The 21,549-nt window shown below is 40.1% G+C and overlaps 1 protein-coding gene across 1 annotated transcript; it reads right to left on the reverse strand.

Annotated features, from left to right (window-relative positions):
• Positions 1 to 1,823: 1,823 nt before the first annotated feature.
• Positions 1,824 to 13,449, reverse strand: atad1a (ATPase family AAA domain containing 1a). The gene is made up of 10 exons (XM_076270208.1): positions 13,382 to 13,449; positions 12,721 to 12,955; positions 12,357 to 12,455; positions 12,138 to 12,258; positions 11,672 to 11,872; positions 11,414 to 11,520; positions 9,006 to 9,095; positions 8,286 to 8,336; positions 2,798 to 2,970; positions 1,824 to 2,625 (listed from the first exon to the last, which is right to left on the reverse strand). Exons 2-10 carry the CDS (start codon positions 12,889 to 12,891, stop codon positions 2,502 to 2,504), a joined length of 1,137 nt encoding a protein of 378 aa, XP_076126323.1. The 5' UTR covers positions 12,892 to 12,955; positions 13,382 to 13,449; the 3' UTR covers positions 1,824 to 2,501.
• Positions 13,450 to 21,549: the final 8,100 nt, after the last annotated feature.

The following is a 21,549-nucleotide window of genomic DNA, read 5'->3' on the forward strand; positions in this document are numbered from 1 at the left end:
GTCAGGGGGAGGGGGGCGGGTGCAGTGATAATGTGATGGGTTGACGTTTTTATCACACATTTCTCACATCAGTCACTGATATTGGGCAGTCAAATAGATCTTGCTGCAAGCCCATAGAAAACATGGACCTTCCCAGTGGAGAGGTGATAATAAATAAAGTGCCTGCTCAAGGTAGAGGACATTCATTCTGCCTCATCTATTAACCAAGAGGAGACAGGGATGCTAATGCCATTAGATTTCACTGAGGTTGAGTGTCCTGATTGGCCAATCCTGGAGGCAGAACAACAGAGCTGTCTGAGTGTTCATTTAGGGATGCAGTTTTGCAGGCCTTCTTTGCATCTGACGAGACGCAATGAGTGAGGGTGACAGATAGGACTTTGTGTCTGATGTGTCATGGTTAAACCCTGCTGAATAATTGTAAAAATATGTTCTCGGATAATAATTTCTAATAATTTCTCGATTAATTGTTTCAATATTTGATGTAGATCATTTAATTGGCAAATCTTGACAAATGTGTGACAAAGGCCGGGACTTTTGAGATCAAGAGGCAACGGGTCCTCCGTAATCATCTGGGTTCGGGCAGCCTCATCCCATGCAGCCAGACTGAATGTGTTATTAGCACTTACTGAGAGTGGCATGAAACATTTTTAGTGTAGACGCTTAATATGGCTAAAACGCTCAAGATAGAATAGATCAATTAAATAAAAAAGTGGCACGTTGACAGAGCACTTTAGAAATTGATGCAACATAATCACATCAAATAGCTCGTTCTTTGTTGGGGAGTGAGTGGGAGACGGGTTCACACCTTGGACGCCTGCCTCACACAAAGAGTGTGAACTATTAACTGGATCAAACCCCAGAATCTGCACAGGCTTCTCTGATGGCCACACTACACAGAAATCACATTAGATGTGAGATATTTTGACCTATAGGGGGATGGTGAGGATTTCACACCGTTTGGAGGGTTATCCCTCCAAGGACAGGGACATATAGGCAAATACTTCCAAGTTTGGAAGAAAAGTTTATGTGACTATATTTTCATTCATTACGAAACTCTAAGTATACATTTGCACAATGGCTGCTTAGTCAAACCCACAGTTAGGAGTTAAGTCACAGCCCTGCTTCAGCTAATCAAGCTCTGCAGCGAGGATGGGCTCTTATTTGCTATTAGCAAACATGGCAGACTGCATAAGGGATACAGGAGACCAAGCAAACCTAGCACTGAAACACCAAATTCCCCTAAAGTTGTCACTTGACAACATTAAGGATGATTGCCTAACACCCACAACCTCAAAGATTCCTTAAGCACAGGGGCAAATCAACTGCTATTTTGTAATCCATCTCAGCCTTGTGTGTTTAGAACATGCTACACTGCCATCATGTGTCCATTTTTTGTAGTGCATATGATTAGCCAGGCAGGGCACATCATTGGGTGAGCTGAGGAGATGGCCTCAGAGAAAATAAATGACAGCAGGAAAGGGAACAGGGATCGCAGTATAGCATGGTTCTGACAGGGATCAGAAGAACACTTCAGATATTCCCTTAGTATCCTAAACTAATCCAAAATATGCAAGGCAGAAGCGACAAACTGCACTCCTGCATGCAAGATAAGCCCGAATGTAAAGCTGTGTGATTCTGACAACTGCTGTGAGCTCAGGATCTGCTTAGAATATTTGTTGACACAGAGGAAACCAATGCATTAATATTTATGATCCCCCATGAAGTAAAAATATCTAGGCTCATTTCTCCAAGATGTTAAAAAACACTTTATCATATAACTTCAGTGTTTAGGAGTAAGTAATTTAGTACAAAAAACCCAAAAGCATGGTACTTCACCTTTTAATAAATAGACATACAGTATACATACTAGGACAACAGTGTTGAGTTGCCTGAGTGATCTGATGTGAACGCAGAGTTGGCTTTTAAAGTTGCTGCAAGTGGCCCATATGTAAGAGCCTCTGTAGAAGTGTCCTGATGCATACACAAAAAGACCATGTTTGTATTTTTCTGTTGCCGATTGCCGAGTCCCGCAAAGTCGTTCGAGTGTGTCCTCCGAGTTCCTATCTGTCTCTGACGGCTTTCTGAATATCAAGCCAAAACGTTTTGGTAATTCAAAACAATATCACTTTCAGACTACAGCAGCTTTAACACCAAAGCTGCATTTAATTGAATACATTGTAAATACATGCAGACATTCAATGACAAACTACTGTTTGGTCTATACACTTTCACAGTTTAAATGTGACCCCCTCCCCTCTTTAAAAAAACCCTCTTTTTTATCATCTTGCATTTTGTGTATTCAAAACCATTTTGGGGGGGGGGGGGGGGGGGGGGCAATGACAAAGACAATGAATAGGGAATGGAGTTAATATGTGTATGTGCAACAGAACAGGACCGTGTGTTTAGTGCTAAGTGACTCCAGACAAGAACAAGGAAAGATGTGGACCGGGTGTGGGCCGGATGCGGCGATTGGTCAGCGACTGTCACCAAGGTCATCGAGGTCAGTCCAAGGGCGACTCTTTCAGACAGCCGGGCGTAATGGTGACCTGCTTGGACTCGTTCATTTTGTCCAGGCCAAAGAGCATGTCCAGCTGAGTCACGGGCCGCAGCCGCGTCCCCACGGGCCTGACAAGAGACACGGCAACGTTACGCAACATCACCACGGAGGAAGTACAGACAACAAGTTTACACACGCACACTTGATTATCTTCATAAACGCTGCCCACACTCAGTCTCTCTCCACCCCCCCCCCCTCTCACACACACACACACACACACACACACACAAAAAAACATACTCTTCCTCCTCATCCTCCGCCTGCATCTGTTTGGCGATCTGCCTCATCTGTTGCTTGCGGACATAGTCCCTGACGCGGTACATGGCTGCGTCCCTGCACAGCTCCCGCAGGTCACTGCCCGAGTAGCCGCTGGTCTTATCGGCGATCTCCCGCAGATTTATGGCATTGCTCAACTGAGGACAAGAGCACCAGTGTATTAAAACGGTCACTGTTCTCTCAGTATGACTGGCATCGGTTGCTACAGTACATCATCATTTGTTTATGAGCACACAATGTTAAACACACACAAAAAAAACATATTTCCTTAAAACACCATATTCTCAAACCACAAGACAGTTGAAGCACTGGTTGCAATTCTAGAAGCTTCCTAAGCATTTTTTAACCACTTTTGACTAAGCATCTGCATTACACATAAAAACTTTACTTCTGGGTGTGATTTTGTCTACAAACACAATTCAGACATCTCTACGGATATGATACACTTTGTAGACAGTACATATCCACTTCAATGGTCATTTTAAATCTTATTTCCTATTACTTATTTATTTCTACGATTAGATAGCCACTTGACATGACTTGAACTACATAGACAGGCTGTGCTGTGCTGATTGTTAGCATGTCATTGGCTATTTGTGGTTGTTACTTCACGCGAGAAGTTAGTTTTGGACTTATTATTATTGGAATTATTTGGTATTTTAAATGAAAGACCATAATATTTATGAAAAGATCATATTCTTTCAATGTGCAATATTTATCTAAAAGGCCCAGTAAAATACATAGTCTATTTTAGCTTACTACTGTACATAAGGCTCATGCAGGGATTAAAGTGAAAAAAAATCGTTTGACTGAACTTTTTTCAGGCCATAAGTCATACGTTGTTCACATTCAATCTACCTATAGAGATAGCACCCCTTTTGCGGTCGCGACCTATTGGTTTTTAATGTACAAAAAGATGCAAACAGCAAAGTAAAGGGAGTATTCGCCTTATTCACACGCCGGCCATTGTTTAAACCAAAACGAGGCTACAGGGTACACTTACTATATAATTAATGCCACCTACAGGTGAATGCATAGAACATAACAATCCTATGGTTTGTGTACCCTGTAGCCTCGTTTTAGCCACCAATGGCCGCCATGTGAATAAGGCGAATTGAGTGTTCTTTATTGAGATTGAGTTTTCCTGATGAACAAAAATATATTTTAGTACCATCCCTGACCATTGCTGATTAGCCATTGCTGTTCTTTTCTACTGCAGCAATATTGTAGAAAGGCTTTAACACACTCTTATTTAATTACTTCAGGCCAAAAGTGTTTAAAGGGGAGATTTTTTTTCTTGTTAATATGCAATTCAACACCAAGTAAAATCTATAAAATCAAGTTTGCAAGACTTCCCATTTCCTCATCAAAGTAACGAATCAGAACATTCTAGATATTGTTCATATTTCCATTTGTTGCCTCATCCGCATTTAATGAAAACATGGTAATTTTGAGTTTTACAGACAACTCAGTTTTCCAATGAGCAGCAATACTGTGTGTGCTCATGCAGGAGGTCTGCGCATTTGATAACGACAATTTGGCGCTTTTGTCTCACTTCAGCAACAGATTGTATAAGGTTGACAAGAGGTTGCGATATGGTGAAGGACAGGTCGTGTTGCACTATGAAAGAACATGCATAGCCTACTTTCTAAACGTAAAAACGGTCAGCCATAGATAAACGTAGATTACCTCTTCCGTGGTGGCTAGTTGCACCAGGTAGGGAAGATGTCCTGAAGTGCACGAACGTTAACCTTATGGCGGTCTTCTGATTGGTGGCGTGCTAAAACGTTTTCCTATTGCATCCATAAACAATTTTCTTGCAGCGAACCGCGCAAAAGCAAACCCCTGGCACTTTAATTTCTTTACACCATGGCTTGTTAGTTCTCCCCCGTTTCCAACAGCTGCCCATCTCCATTTATTTTTTAACTTTTGACACCTGCCTTCCTTTAGCAACAACGCATCCATGACAGCTAGTGGCCTTGCCGAATAGACGCACACAAATCATGACGCTAATATGCAGGTTCTGGTAGGCCTACTGGTTATGGTTTTGTGCTATAAATTAATAATATTTTATAGCAAAGTTTTAAGTTGACTATTTTAATTGTATGGTTATTTTTTGTCAACATACACTCACAACCTACTGTCTTTAAAAGTGAGGCCTAAGCAAAATAGGCTACAAGGCTGTCTGCGTCACAAACACGACTGACCCCCTTACTCGACACGCTCAGTAACCTTCCGTCGCAAATTGTGAAAAACATTGTTGTACATGTCATAACAGACGGGATAATAAATTGCATAGGCTACGGTTTATATTGCGTCGCTTTACACATAATGTTAGTTGCATTGATTAAAAACTGTAACAATAATAGTAGCCTACATCGGGTGGCATAGCAGGCTATCTGTTCAAGTCATAGGTGACACCCAAAATGAATGACCTCCCCTGACAAGAGTTCGCGATAGTAAGAAATTGTCTACATTGATGCACGGAAAGAACACAGCCTCTTCTCCGAATTCGCACATAGAGCTCACAATAGCATATCCAAAAAAGTTAAACGGATTGGCCAACCTCATCAGCGGTCTCGATTGTGTCACTATAATCCAACTTTTAGACCGTTATAGTCCTCCATACGTGTTCTTTTTTTTAAGCAAACGCCCGAGACAAGTGTGTAGCTACAACATAAACAAAGCGAAACTCATGGCTGACGTAGGCTAGGCTATCTTCTTGAGCGGTCACTGATTGAGACACAGAAAGTTCTCAAGAACACTATTAGGTCTTTAAACATTTACCTAATATTTGTAGTTGCCTTAAAAAAAGGAAAAGCAAAGGTGACAGTCCCCCCCCCCCCTCCTATTTTTTTTCTCATCGGATCTGCATCGATCTCAAATATGACATTTCTAAAATCAAATTGACGGAAATCCGTCCTATGACGGAGAACTTTAATCCTTGCTCATGCTCCTTAGGTTTGCACATAAAAGTGTAATAATTCACCTTATAAGACAATTTTTTTTATCATGTTTAGGACCAAATAACCCTATTTGTATTTGATATGTATTTGAAGTGTCATCTTGACTGTTTGCATAACACAGTCTGAGTTGCATGCACTTGTAAACAAAGAAATAAAGATGACATAATTCACTCATGATTGGCACCTCAAGGGAAGGATGTGCTCTGCTACACAAGTGCAACGCTGCCATGGTCTTAGTCTTTGTCACTGATGTTCATTTTAGAGAGGAAAACACAGGGACCTAACTTATTTCACAATGTCCATTAACAATGCATGAGTGAAGACTAAACTTTAATCGTCACTGATGCCATTTGACAAGAGAGAACAGGAAACACCATGGCACTGGGCTGGGGCTTCCCTTTGCCAACTCGAAAGTGCTGACGGGCGGGTTTGGTGGGGAGGAAAAGTGGCTGGCCTCTGGGGAACGGGTCTTATTTGGGACACGTTAACCTTAATGTTGTACACAGACAAGCCCTTCAGAATTGAAGTAATGTCTCAAGGCTGACCAACCTTCACATATATTGGGCTGAAATAGAAGTAACTTGAGTGGATGCTGGAAGGTTGTGATTAAGATAAGTGCTTAGGAAAGAGCTGCAGCAGCATAGAGTCCAGGATTTAATAATAATAATAATAAAAAAAACTTCTTTCTCTACAGCAGTGTTTCTCAAACGTTTTTTCTGGGGACCCACTTTTTAAAAATGACAGACTATCGCGACCCAACTCGTGACTGTGGTAGTTGACAAACTAGATCCTAATAGAAAGCTGTTAGCTTTCCTAAGCTATAGGGTATTACACAACATAAATTGTCACTATGCTAAAAATTGTCAAATTTATTGAAATAATGACAAGTTCTAAATATATCCTCTTCAACAGAGTTAAAATCAGCTGGTGCTGCAGATATAATAATAAGTAAATAAATACATAATAACACACATATTTCTGTTTTCCAGCAACATATTAGGAAGCATAGGCCATTTTACAGCATTGTACAATATATTAAATGAAATACCAACATGCTGCATTAAATGGATCCATAATCCAGTCATACTGAGCACTGCTGGTTGGGAAATATTTTTGAAATAAACTTTGCAGAGATGTGATGTAGGCCTACTGTATGGGATCACAAGAGTGGCTCCCGAATCAGACGTTTCAGCGATTTCGCTCAGAAATCTCAAAGGCATAATACTGTCGCGATCGAGGCGCCTGTCCCATACCTCAAGTTTTTTTGGTGAATGCAGTAATCTTATTTGTTAGGTGAGGGAGGTGCTTGTCTTTGCCTTGTAACTGGACAATTAACTCAAATGTATCGCTAAGATATATCAAATATATCGCTAAGATAGGCCAGCTTCATCCAGAAATGTTTATTAGTGAACGTGCTTGCAGATTCAAACATGCGCTCTTCCTCCAAGAAGAGGCAACTTGGAGCTCAAACACGTGCGACAGCACTTTACCTCGGGAAAGCCACCTTGCCTCACTGTGAAACAGTACAGCCTTTTGGTCTGCTACCATCTCTTCGCAAAGTGCGGAGAATATAGACGCGCTTTTAAGGGCCGGGTTTTGATGAAATTCACCACTCTGACAACAACGCTCAAAATCTCATGTAGGTCGGGACTATAAGCTGCCTTGACACGAGCGCTTCCCTATGAATAACACAGTGCGTCCATTGCGCATCAAGTGCTACCTGGGCCTAGGCTACAGATAAAAAATAAACTCCTGTTTTTTCGCGCCCCATCTGGCATGTCTCCGCGACCCACAGTTTGAGAAACGCTGCTCTAGAGCTTATTTAAGGACTATGGACTATGGTTGTATTTCTTGTGATTGGTGAGAAATATATGAATGTTCTCAGAAGTGTTTTATATCTCTGAAAAAATTATGGAATGGTGCTGAAACCAGTGATATCTAAAACCCAAGTGTGAAGTGAACTCAGACATATATAGTACACAACAGTAACTGGCTTCCCAGAAATAGTTTCCCAGAATAGATTCCCAGAAGTCCCTTTGTTGTCAACTTTATATCCATTTATGCATAACACCTTGGGATGGACCACACACACATAGGTACAATTTCATAGGGGATATGTAGGAAAACACTTGTCATTTTTAGCGTTGCACTCTCAACCAGAGCATCCCATTACAAGTACAAATAGGAAATAGTTTGAGTTTCTCAGTTTACTAAAATTTAGCAAATTCCTGAACAGCTTTTTTATGATACAACTTGTAATGCAATAACACACACACACACACACACACACACACACACACACACACACACACACACACACACACACACACACACACACACACACACACACACACACACACACACACACACACACACACACACACACACACACACACACACACACACACACACACACACACACACACACACACACACACACACACACACAATCCTTAGCATCTGAACAGAGGAGAGGGCCTACTCACATTCTCCCCCGTGAGGATCAGCTTCAGGATGTCATGTCTCTGGATCTGATTCTGCAGACACCAGAGACACATTGTAAGGCATGATACAGACACGGTCATACATCAGTGAGAAGCTGTCAGAGGAGCTGCCTCTCAACACCACACAGCTGACAGGCCATTACTGCATGATTTTTGAGGCTTACATGATGACCTACTATATAAAAAAATGGTACATTGAAATTACTTCACCAACCAAAGGTTTCAGAGCAGCCGCTTAACATTCTAGAAACTTTGACTTTTTTAGAGCAGAAAATTAATAAATGGGCATTGAAAAAACAAAGTAGGGCTAACCACAACCACTCAAGCAAACAGTAGTGGGAAAGGCTAATAACCCGATAAACACCAATGCTGTGTAAAATATATATTTGTATTAATGTATTTTGGCGAGCAAATTTTAAACTGCTACAACGAAAATTCCCTGATATTCCCTGACTTTTCCCCCAAAGTTATACAATTCCCTGACTTTCCATGACTATCAAAAGTTCATGATACTCCAGAAATTCCATGACCTGTGGGAACCCTGTGTATCTGCTTGCCTGATTCTTATCTGTTAATTACAGTATTTTTGATTTTTTTGTTTGTTTTGTTATTAATGCCTTTCTTCCTTAACATGTGGATATTTCAACGATTTAATGCTTATGATTCTAAAACAAGTTTAATGTGTGTGCATATGCTGCTTACCGGCAGACCAACGTGAAAGGTTGAGGGCATCCTGCGCAGGATGGCTGGGTCGAGATCCTGTGGTCTGTTGGTGGCACCCATCACCATCACCTGGGGACAAAACACCTCAGGGTTACAGTTGCATAACTGGTCTTCTCAGGATGTAAGGTTTGCTTTCTACCATTGTAATTTGTTAAGACTAAATGCTTGGCTGTTTCAAAAATGCCTGGTTATCATGCTAGTCAAATTTAAATACCTTTGTTCCAAAAAATGTAAGCCAGAGTGCAGTTAGGAGCAATACTGAATGACTGCTTTAAAAAATAATCAAATAATATTATTTGCAAAATGTTAGTCAACCCAGAGAAATAGAGTGGGTTTTCATTCATATTACAATCATACTAGTGGATGTAGCAATGTACCGTAGTCTTTCTTTGTCGGCCAATCACAATGATTCCACCATGTCAGATTTTAATAACTAACAGGAAAATGTTTACTACACTGATGTAAATGACTTCATTTCTGACTACTTCTTTCTGACTACTTGACATTCTTTGATCCAAAATTAAGAAATCTGTATGACTTACAATATATGTATTTAGCATATGAGGGATAGAAATGCATGCAGAATGGCCTTTCAGAACAGGAGGACCTTAAAGAATTTAACTAGGACTTTTTAGACATAAACCCTAGAAGCATACTTTTCAGACATGCTTAGAAGTAAAACTAGAAGCTAACATAAGACCTAGAGGTATAGGACTTTTCAGACAAAAAACTTTAAGCAGAGAAGCATAAACATCCTGTATGCAATTGTAGACCCTATTTGCAAGGCAGTCACACTTTGAGACTGGGCAATAGACCCCTTCAAGACCCCTTCAACATCCAGAGCCTAGGTTCGGTGCATGTACAGCATGGGGTCAGAAAAGTGGCGTAGCTAATACAACGGCATGTTGAGTCATAGTCTTCCCAGAACCGTATCTTAATAAATTAGTCTTAGCTAATGCCGATTGTCTGCCTGATCCTGAGCTGATAACAGAATGGGTAGACGGAGTTAACAAGTGGCCAGAGATTCATTGGCCCACCATCTGGTTGACAAGCCTAGTATGTATACACATGAAAAAGTAGAACAAGTAGGCATTTTTCTTGTCAATTCACGCACACACATAATTCAATGGGATGGAAAGCTTTCTGACCTCGATATGCACACGCATTTTTCTTGTGGCATGAACCGTGAAGGGGTCAAATGCATTTTGTATCACAGGGTATATGCAGGAATCATAGAGTTGAATTTACTACTTTTTACTACCTTTTTTACTACCTCCACAATATTTTTTACTACCAACACGACATCAAGCAGCAGCCCTTTTTTTTGGGGGGGGGGGGGGTGGTACCACTTACTATAAGGTATAAATCATAAATATTAGGTACACTAATAATTTCTAATTTTGATCATTAAGTATGGTCATTGTCAATGACAATGTTTTTTTGTAGTGTCGAGGAGTTCAGTTTCAGTTGTCCTTACCTTAACCCTAGGTCTTGAGTTATCCTAACCAGCCCTTAGCCCTAATAAGGTGAATGATAACCTTGGCACAAATGACGCTAAAACACCAAACGCTGCTCTGGTAGGGCCTAAATAGATGACGTGAAAAACGCGAGAGTCGCCGAAAAGCATCCCTGCATCCCTGGCCCCTAAAAAACTCTTCGGATCTGCACGATTCATATAAGTCGCCCAAAGCAACGTGAAGGAGTCACCGAAAAGCGCGTTGTTTGTATCCCTGTAATATCAACTGAAGCAAAAAGGCGAAAATGTTGTTTGTTGGCGTTGCTGATAGGCTGTCAACCACGGAACTCTACACAGTTTACTTCTACATCATTGCTATCGACTCCGACTCACTCAGGTCCTGTTAGCACGTATATATTTTTTAATTAGGCAAGATGCAGTTAAAACATGTAGACACAAATATTAAGCAAAAAATGTAAAATCATATATTGAGGTGGTGATGAAAAATTTATACCAAGTCAAATTGCATTTATTACCTTTTACTACCTTTCAAGGGCCTTAATTTTGGTAGATTCTATTTACTACCTTTTACTACCTTTTACTACCGCGCGGACACCCTGTATCAAATTTGAAAATGTCTGTTAAATGCCTATACTCAACAAATAAACCACCTGTTTATAAACAGACCTATCCCAATGTTCCAGTTAATGTTCATTTAGTTAGTTGAGAATATTAACCTGAAAAGACATGAACTGAACCAGTTAGTCTATCTTACCTCAACCTGTATAAAAAAACCACATTCAGCCATGGCCAGATCTCATCCACCTGTAGAAACTCCAAAGAGCCCTTTGATGACTTCAATGGCACTGACTCTGGGAGCAGCAATCAGATGCTAGCAGACAGGCAGTGATAGTGTTTGATCATGACGTACCTGGATGTTAGCGCCAGTCTCCAGGCCATCCCAAAGGCTCATGAACTGGGCCTTCATCATGGCTGTGGCCTCGTGATCCAGACTGGACCGGTTTCGCAGAAAAGAATCTGAATAATAACATAATCACACTTGATTCAAGTTACCACATGTGCCAGTGACTACTGTAGGTATTCAATATTTTGAGGAAGCACGGAATGTGATGATAAATGATTTTAAGAAATGATGATGTAAAGCCATAAAATATGAACCAAAGCTCACCTATTTCATCAATGAAAATAATACAAGGCTGGATTTTTACAGCCAAGGAGAAGACAGCAGCGGTGAGCTTCTGCGATTCACCATACCACTTGTCTGTCAACATGGAAGCTTGCAAGTTGATGAATTGGCACCCTGAGGCTCTAGCAGTTGCCTTGGCAATTAAGGTTTTTCCACATCCTGGCGGGCCATACAACAACACACCTGCAAAAAAGTAGGAATACATTATTTATGGAATCCACCTCGAGGAATTTGCCTTTAATTTAAGCGTTGCACTTTACTTTTGTTTTTTTCCACTGAATCCGAGCGCCAACTTTCAGAGCATCATTACTATTTACAGAAAAGTGTTTGTGTACTCTAGATAGTGTATGTTAAATGTTGTCAAAACATATCTTCTGATGGCATCTATTTGTCTAACATTTTGTCAGCGTTCGATGTCACTTGTCATCATTGGAGAAAAACCACAAACCTCTGGGTGGCTGAAAAAGTTTGGATCCTGTAAAGAGGTGGCGTTTTTGGAAGGGTAATATCACTGAGTCCTGCAGCTCATTGATCACCTCATCAAGACCGGCTATATCTCTCCACGTCACCTTAAAAGACCACAAGTGTTAGCCAAACAACCAGATACGAATGCAGTTGATATGACAGTCCACAAATCCCAGGTAAAAAATAGTAAACAGAGGCTTACCTTCATGCTTCGTGGATCTACAAGTTGGGTGGCAATGTTCATCTCATATTCATTCAAAGTAACACCCTCCACTCCAAGCCGCTTCAGTAGCAGCTCTGCCTGTGGGATGGAACAAAATTGTCAAATGATGATGACTTGCCTGGCAGTTTAGTCTTGACAGTTTAGATAGCAGCAACTGTATGGTGATGTCCAGCCAAAGCATGGCATAAGAAGGCTTTGTGAATGCTCAGTAAAGGACATAATTGTAAATTGTTTTAATATCTCCTTAAAAAGAAGAGAAATAAACATTTCCATTTACCATTTTAATACAAATAACAATCAACAATATCAAATCCCCTCACAGAAAGACGCACATAACAGTTACCCTTTTTTTGGCCTGTAATTTTTGCTTGTGTGTGGGGTCCATGGCCTCCACCACCCATTTGATACTGTAGTAAGTTGCAGCGCCAAAAATCGTTATCCTCAACAACATGCCGACCACTTCATTCCGAGTCAGGGGGCGCAAAAGCGCATCCCGGGGAATGTCCTTCAGCATCCTCAGTCGCTGATGTCAGCTCATGGAGGAGAATGACGATATAAGGAAAACAACATCGGGTTCTCTGTGAAAATAATTTCTCAGTCAAGGCATGGCAGACCAATTCAAAGGTAAGTTAACGTTACTCTCCAGGTTAATCGTACACTACAACTAGTGTTACACGTGGAAAAGCTAACTGCACATTTACACAGGGCTAACTTAATAACATACGAATTAGCATAAATAAGTGCGAAGTGGCAAGACATATGTTGTTTGGCAGAGTGCAACATTTAGCATCCTAGCTACCAGTACCAAGCCTCCTCCTCCAGATAGCTAACGTAACGTTAAACCCGTTCACTATCAAAGCCAACTTCAGGATCAAAGGGCAGAAAGTCCGCGGCATCAATTGCCGTTTTAAGTAATAAACAACATTAGAGAATGGGACCCCGCACATTCTATATAGGTTAAGGGGTGAAAAGTAAATATATGAGAAAGCTGAACATTTGCTTACCAAGTATATAACCCGCTAACTGCTTGGTACATGTCGCAGCCGTCTCAGCTTGTGCAACCATTCTAACTCATCCGACTAGAAACAAAATAGGTTCTATCAACAGTTCCAACCACAAACAAATAGCTACTCCTGCCCTATAGCCTACTATGACTTCTGGCTTATTTTACATGGTAATATATTAAGTTTTAACAGAAAATAATGCGTGCCTCTGTCAACTAAGAATTGAAATGTTAGTTTGCCGTTATGTTTTGTTAACCAAAGCCCAAAGATAGTTTGAAACTGGAATCAGTTATTGTAGGCTATTAGGATATTACAGCTGAATAAAATCAACATCCGCATGTTGCCTAACTGATATAAGCATCTGAAAGCTTTACACCTAGCAGTAGCCTACTGTACCTACACTACACTGTACACTATAGCCTAGTGTGTCGTCTATTTTGATGGCTGTGTAGACTATTAGTGAAAACAGATGGCACAAATTGGAGTGTCTGAGATGCCACCATATTGAAACTTGTTTCACATTTATATGCACTTGGCTTATATCCAAAGTGATTTCCAAATTAAGAAATAAGCAAAGCAAAAAACTGATGAAAGGGGAAAACGTTCCAAAATGACACACATATATATATAATGAACAGGATGGGTTCCTCTATTTCACCTTAACACCACATGGTGGCATACTAGATTAAATTACAGTAGGCCTATACCTAATCTGGATTTACATCCATGATTTTCACCAGAAGGGCCCATGGCAAACTTAATCTTCAGACAGATCAGCAGATGTTATTATTCTGTATTCATTTTTTAAATGTGTTACATTTAATTGCAATGTTTATATCATGCAAACAGTGTAGGCTACTTGTAACACACCATAGTGTAGTTACAGGTTTCCATACCTTCATCATGCAAGCATTATAGGCCTAATGCTTGTGAGCATGTATTCTGTAGGTTGTATGGAATGAAATCCTTTCATATTTTCATGGTGAGAAGCACCATGTTGGAATTAAATAACATTATCATTTTCAATTGAGTTAATATGAAATTGGATGATCACCATCTCCACGGAAGCAATATCACACTGAAACATTCTCTGCTCAACGGATTTGCTTTTAGCTCACGCTGCAGTACCTTTTGCACAGCATATATTTACATTCATCTGATAAGCTCCAGAGCGATCAGTCCTCAGATGCAAATGAGGGATGGTGTGTAATGGGTGGGAGAAAAGGAGTCGGACATCCCTGTTATCAGACAGACCAGACCTGGTCCTTGGCGACAATCCTTGACCAAGATTTGGAATGTTTAATCTGCCATCACGGTAACCGTGGAACATCCTTATAGGGAGACAAAGCAGAGCCTGCATATATTTGATTTGCCTCAAGTGCCAGTCCATAAGGGATTGGTCAAATGAAAGCCTTGCACAAACAGATGAGGATGTCACAGATAGCCCATATGGTTAGATATTTATCACAAAGGGAGGAAAGGGGCTCCCAAGTGTATTTCAGTCTGCAATGCACCTGCTTAGTTGGATAAATGATGATTTATTATACAAAAGAAAATTCAGGAAATGTTCAGTTGACTTAAGTCTTTATCCACTTCATTCATTTCATTTTTGATTTGAAAGATGCTTACCATAATTTGTTGACTGTACAGTATCTACCATTAATATTTTAGCAAAAATCACAATCTAATGTAATTTTCTTTGAAACAGTACTGGATTTTACCCCCCCCCCCCCCCCCATCTCCCACCTTCTTTTTAAAACCCTTTTCTCTAAAACAGGGGTCTCAAACTCCCGGCCCGCGACGTATGTCAAAATAATAATGTAATCCAACCCTTGAGGGGTATTTTTAATTGCGACAAACAACGATACTGATTTAAAATAGACGATAGATCCAAGTACGGTGACAAATCTCATTTGTAGGCTACTCTCCTCCACTATTTGCTAGACATCCAGAGCTTGATTCAAACCCAAAATCGCTGCACAAAGTTTTCAGGAAATACTTGTATTAAAAAACAAGACGTGCATTTGTAATGACGCGATGCAGGCCATAGTTTTGCACAAATTGAAGCACGTTCACGTGTGATGAAGTCTTAAGTAGTCTATGTTATTCACCTATTCTGATTTTGAAGGAGAATATCCTTTTGGAGATTATGATCGATCGTCTATTGACAGTGATAGTCACGGTGCGTCTGTGAATGGAGGTTCGTCTTTGCATGTAGGCCTATACGACGGTGTCCACTAAGCATACCATGGTTATTTCGACCCTCTGCCCAACATAGCTCGGAGGTTGCAGTGGTAATCGTGATGATAGTGTCCGTAATGGACGTGGTACAGACAGCAGGGCTAGTAGAAATAGGGCTCTGAAAAACTACAAAGTCACCCTCGATAGGAACTGATTTGACCAGGTTTATTGTAGGCCTTGTGGTTATAGGCCAGTAATAGTTTACTATTGTTGGTATAGGCCTACATCTTAGGTGTTTTCCTGTTAATTTGTTATGTGGGTATTATGACAAAAAAGTAAGTAAACCTGCTCAAATATGTTCATCCAGTATTTACTGAAAGGTGCATAATTTGGAGTGCTTGCCATCCAGTGGCAAATAAGATGGGTAAATGTACCCCCTTCATAAACTTTTGTTTTTTTTACATTTACAGTAGGACTTTATCTCTGACCATTTTCAAGCCATGGTCTTTTGAAATTTTGATATAAAAACCCAATGGTGTTACTTTCTTAACCCTGACGCCTATTGCCAGGTTTAAAAAAGAGGAAAATCAGAGGAAAATATTTTTATTTGGTGTGAAACACACACATAGGCCTACCTGTTTTTATGCTTTTTTGTTTGTTTTTATAATTTGTATTAATATTTATTTTATCATTATGTATAAGGTTGCTAGCACAGGTGTCTAAAAATAGATAAAAACACTTGCACTTTCGGTTTGTAGTTTTGTGTTTGAAAATACAGTATTTGAAAAAAACACTGCATTTTAGGAAATAGCCGTTCTTTTTTGTATTATTCTTTAACACTGATGTGGCCCTCCAATCAGGTGACATTGGTGGAAGTGGCCCCCAGCTCATTTGAGTTTGAGACCCCTGCTCTAAAAGGAATGCATTAGTTTATTTGATTTATTTGATTGTTGTTCTTTCCTGCTGAAGTGAGGAACAGTGCTACTTCTTGCAGATTTGTTGTGACACAAGCCATATCACTCTCCTTCCATTCTTTGAGGAGAGCTTTTCGAAAGATAGTGTTGAACCTGCATGTCTCAAAGGGCAAATAACCAGAGCCGGACAGTAACGGAGTACATTTACTTGAGTACAATACTTGAGTACAATTTTGAGGGATCTGTACTTTACTCGAGTATCATTTTTGGGGAGTTTACTCTGTACTTTACTCAAGTACATTTGAGAGGCAAATATCGACTCTTTACTCCACTACATTTCTATCCATAACCGTGAGTACCCGTTACTTCTTCTAAAAAAAAAAAGGAAAAAAGAAAAATCTCAGAAACCCTCAATTTGTTGTTTCCCTCTCAAACGTGATTGGATTGTGCAGGCACCACTGATTGGGACAGCCTATCAGCAATCACCTTCAGCTTTCCGCCAAAGTCAACTCCATGGTCAGATTTAGATAAGAGATGAAACCATGAACGAAACAATGGATGAATACACAGCAGGTCCATCCCGGGAATGTGCTAACCTGTGGCCCCACCTCTACAGACTATTTCAATTTTCTGAACAAGTTAATGATAGTTTTCGCTTCAAGTGTTTCAATTACAAAATAGTATTTTGTATTTGAAATACGTATTTGAAATACATGTATTAGAAATACTGCCTATCTCTGGCAACATGGTAAAAAGATGAAAATGACTTGATTTTACTTTCAATTCCTTTTACATTCTTCAAGGTATTAACATTAAACATTTTCATAACTCCATGTAGGACGTTTCTGTACATAAATGTAAGCACTGTGGCAGTAGAAATGCAATATTTAGAAAATGTAGGCTACTCTTGTACTCTTGATACTGAAGTACTTTTAAAAACAAGTACTTTTTTTCTGACTGTTGTACTTTTACTTGTACTTGAGTAAAATTTAGCAAAGGGTATCTGTACTTTTACTCAAGTAATGAAGCTGTGTACTCTGTCCGCCTCTGCAAATAACAACACTGAAGTCAACTGTATACAGCAAAAGAATTTGTGATTCTGAACCAAATAACATGAACTAACGTCCACAATAAAACTATTTTGTGAAAGAGGTCATATGAATGTCATTCGGGAGTTGATGACCCTTTTCTGAAAGCACACTATAAATAGTTTTAATATGAATTATGGTTCTATGCATGCAGTATTGACCCCGTGGAGCCATGCGAGAAAGAGCTTCTGTTAAATGTGTAGTATTTATAGCAAATGCAGGCATTTTAACACACCAGCACATGCTGACCTAAGCATAACACACAACAACTTAATTATGCTCTAAATCAGTACAGAAAAGGGTCATATACCTGCCAAGCTTGGGGTGTGTGAGGGTGGATGACCGATGTGTTTGCGTGTTGAAGCAGCAAATGGTTCGTGCAGGATTTATTTGAGGGAACTCTCACATAGATGTGTTGAAACAACAGTTCATAAAACCTGTGTTGAATATGACACATGACAATGGCCTTTCTCTGAAATGCCTCAATTAGCTGTTTTTTTGTTTTCTCTGTTTTTCTAAACCAATTCTTCTTCAGGGTTGTGAAAGGGGGTTTTATTGCATGATCAGCTTGAAATATCAGGGCAGTATAGTTTGTCTAATTTACTTGTACAATGTATATCACATTTCAGTACTAAATATTTTAACATCAAAGGGGTTGTGATACGCTCCCCTGTAATGCTTCTCTCTATGAGGGGAGTATATCAGTTATATCAATACGAACAGTTAATTCCTCTCAAGTAAATTAATCTAAATGTAAAACATAACATTTGATCATTAGGAAAACTGCCAACATATACTCATCATTCAGAGAGCCTTCCTGGGACAGAAAGCCCTTCAGCACCACGGACAGCTCCCAACATCTTTGGGCTGCGAATCCAACAGATGACAAATCTTCTATACGTTATGGCTCTTCCAAATATGAATGATGAAAGGTCACTAACATGCACGCACACACACACACACCCACACACACACACACACACATACACACACACACACAGCCAGAAACAGTCTTACTCAGGTACTCAGGTACAGCCATGTCTCTCACATTTTAGTTACACTGCCAAACATAAAGCTCTCACACACTGTTAGATATTTCTACTAAAGAGCAAACTCCATGATGAAGTATTTTGTGAGGAAGAACCTTTATAGTTTTTTATGATTTTTGATTTACAGCTGTAGTTCAATTCAACAAGCCTTCTCAGTGGTAAGTTATCTGAACTTTTGGAGTCAAGCTTTTAGATTAGCTTCCAATCGGTCTCAATTTCCCAAGCGAAGATCAGAGCCTTATATAGCAATATAGCAATATAACCACTGATGTGAGTCCTACATGAAATAAGAAAACATTATATTTGTGCACACTCACGAGTCTCCACTTTCCATGCAGAAGATAGTATTATTTTAGGAGTGCTATAAATTCAAACTATGGAGGAGGTGACTACTTCTATTGCACCTTTAGAACGCTAGAACATTTTCCTGAATAAAAAACCCACTTTTGCTGAGAAGGATGGAAATAAAGCAAATGGCTCACTTCGCCAGGTCATAAGCCCCTATATACTCCTTCAGGTGTTGTGTAAGCTTATACTTTCCACCTGCTCATGGATGGCTGGGCTAGAGCAATTGATCCATCACCATCGGTCTCGTGTGATGGTTCTACGCAGAACACTTATGTGTCAAAGTCTGCCAGGTTAGTTTGATGGGCAGTGGAGTCCATTAAGCGAGTTTCTTCTCCATTACGTTCTCTTGTATCAGATCAGAGGACCATGACCCTCACAGAGCCATGGCCAAATACAATCATGGCTCAATTTCTCCATCTCCAAACGACAAATGGAGGTTCACTTACTGATGATGGCAAATATCAGAGGTGTCACGAGATGCCAAATGATCCATAGACCAGATTGTAAAATACTTCAAAGCAGTGTACACAGCCGTCCTATTAGTATTGTAGAAGGCACATTCATGTTTACTTATTGCACAAGTCTTGGCAATGCATAGAGTTGTAGATGGTGTGTCATCCTGCAAATAGAATGTAAATTGTTTCGTGATGTGTGTGTGGCAAATCAATCCAAACTCATTCACAAACTCACAAAGTGAATAGAGTATGGTTACTCTCGATTGGGAAACGCTTGCAACACTTGCATCGCGACGGGCACTTACTTTGAAATCATTGGTCCAGCCTTACTAATCACATTGATCAGAGATTCCTAACGTTACTTCCTACTTCGCCTAAACTTTATAAACTGACAATAAACAGCATCAACAGTCAGGAAACAATGGGTCTACTTTTGCTGTAAATAGAGTTCTGCATTTTTCCAGCAGTATTTCTTGACGTATGCAGGTGTTGCTGCTTCTGTTTCGGTTTTGTCTTCCCCTCTTGTAGCTAATTGGCCTGACATTTTTCTTGTCTGAGGGAAACGGTTATGAACTATGGTGTTCCAGACTAGATCTCCCTGAAAGATGATCTAGGTGGGCGGGGCCAGGCTAGCAAATCACACCAAACACACATACATGGCACATCATAGATTTCAACCCAAATTTTGCTGCTCTTATTTCTTCATTGTATGTGCCTTCTTATTTACTCATTTATTGTTTACTTGAATGTTATGTTTGTCTGTGGACTTAATTGGTAAAATATGTCTTGTCTTCACCGTGGGATAGTAGGAAACGTAATTTCGATCTCTTTGTATGTCTGGGCATGTGAAGAAATTGACAATAAAGCAGACTTTGACTTTGACTTTGACATCACACTAAACACACTAGAAAGTACTGTGAGATACGCAGTCAGTAAACAATTAAGGTGGCATAACTGAACTGGTGACATGGTGCAGTCACCCAGCAAAATATGGTGTGGTGTGTAAACGACCACATCTGCTATGAGAACATTCAAGCTCCCGTTTTGTCACCGCCACAGTGCATACCAATGTTATGTAATAGAATTATATATAGAGCACCAGGTCTCTGAGAATCGGATCCATTAGTCCAGCCTGGGGAAGTAGAACTGACAGGTGTGATGCACACTTGGGGCTTTATTTTTGGTCCAATGTCAATACACCTGACAGAGCTGCCCACACTCGGCTGTGTGTCTCGGCTGGGTGAAACTCAGTGGACTCCAATAAGGACAGAAAGACACGATTCATTTCTCATCTGTTATTTTAGGAAGTTGTATTTAGAACTCCCGAAACAAACTGAACAGTCATTCTGACTAAAAATAGAAAGAAATCTAAACAAGTATACTGTTATATCATCATAATAGTAATATAATATATATAAAGACAGTAATAATAGTATAGAGTAGATAGTATCATGTATGACAGTTAAAAGAACTTCTTTAAATTCACCTATGGAAAGTAATATTCGACAAGTTCTGTGATTGTATTATAGAATTTGCATGCATGCCACTAAAAAGCTCTCCTCTTTTCTCTAATACTAGTCCACACAGAGAATAGGATGCTTGTGATGCTGAGGCTGTGTGGATGCAGCTCATGTCCCTGCTGCTACTCATGGATGCCCACAGATGACAGACATCTTGATCCATCCTCCCCTACACCCCCCCCCCCCCCCCTCCCGACAGCAGAGTGCCCGAGGCCAGCAGGAGAGTGGTGGGCAGGACACGACTTTGCCATAACATCTCTTCATATCCTCAGGTGACCTCCAATGGCAGCAGGGCCTTATTGTCAGTTGTGAAATTCGTGCCTATAAACACAATGAGCTTTAACGTCAATGACCTTTACTAAATAAAGATGTAGCCATGGCTTCAAATGTGGGATAACATACTCCTCATCAATCAATTAAACTGACATCACACACGAGGGAAAGTTTATTTTTCACAAAGAGCACCACGGCATCATACAATCAAGGAAGAGAGCATAAACATTAATGGATTGCCCTTCTCGTATTGAAAGGAGATGTACAGCTTCAAAGCATGTCAGGCACTGGGTCTGAGTGAAAACAATTGGCCGGTGCCAGCTCCCATTCTTCAAACCGA

Source organism: Alosa pseudoharengus, unplaced genomic scaffold, assembly GCF_046254945.1.
Source record: "Alosa pseudoharengus isolate Yale_2024_CS ecotype anadromous, Long Island Sound unplaced genomic scaffold, YU_APseudo_1.1 YU_APseudo_1.1_scf_6, whole genome shotgun sequence".
Taxonomy (NCBI): Eukaryota; Metazoa; Chordata; class Actinopteri; order Clupeiformes; family Clupeidae; genus Alosa; species Alosa pseudoharengus.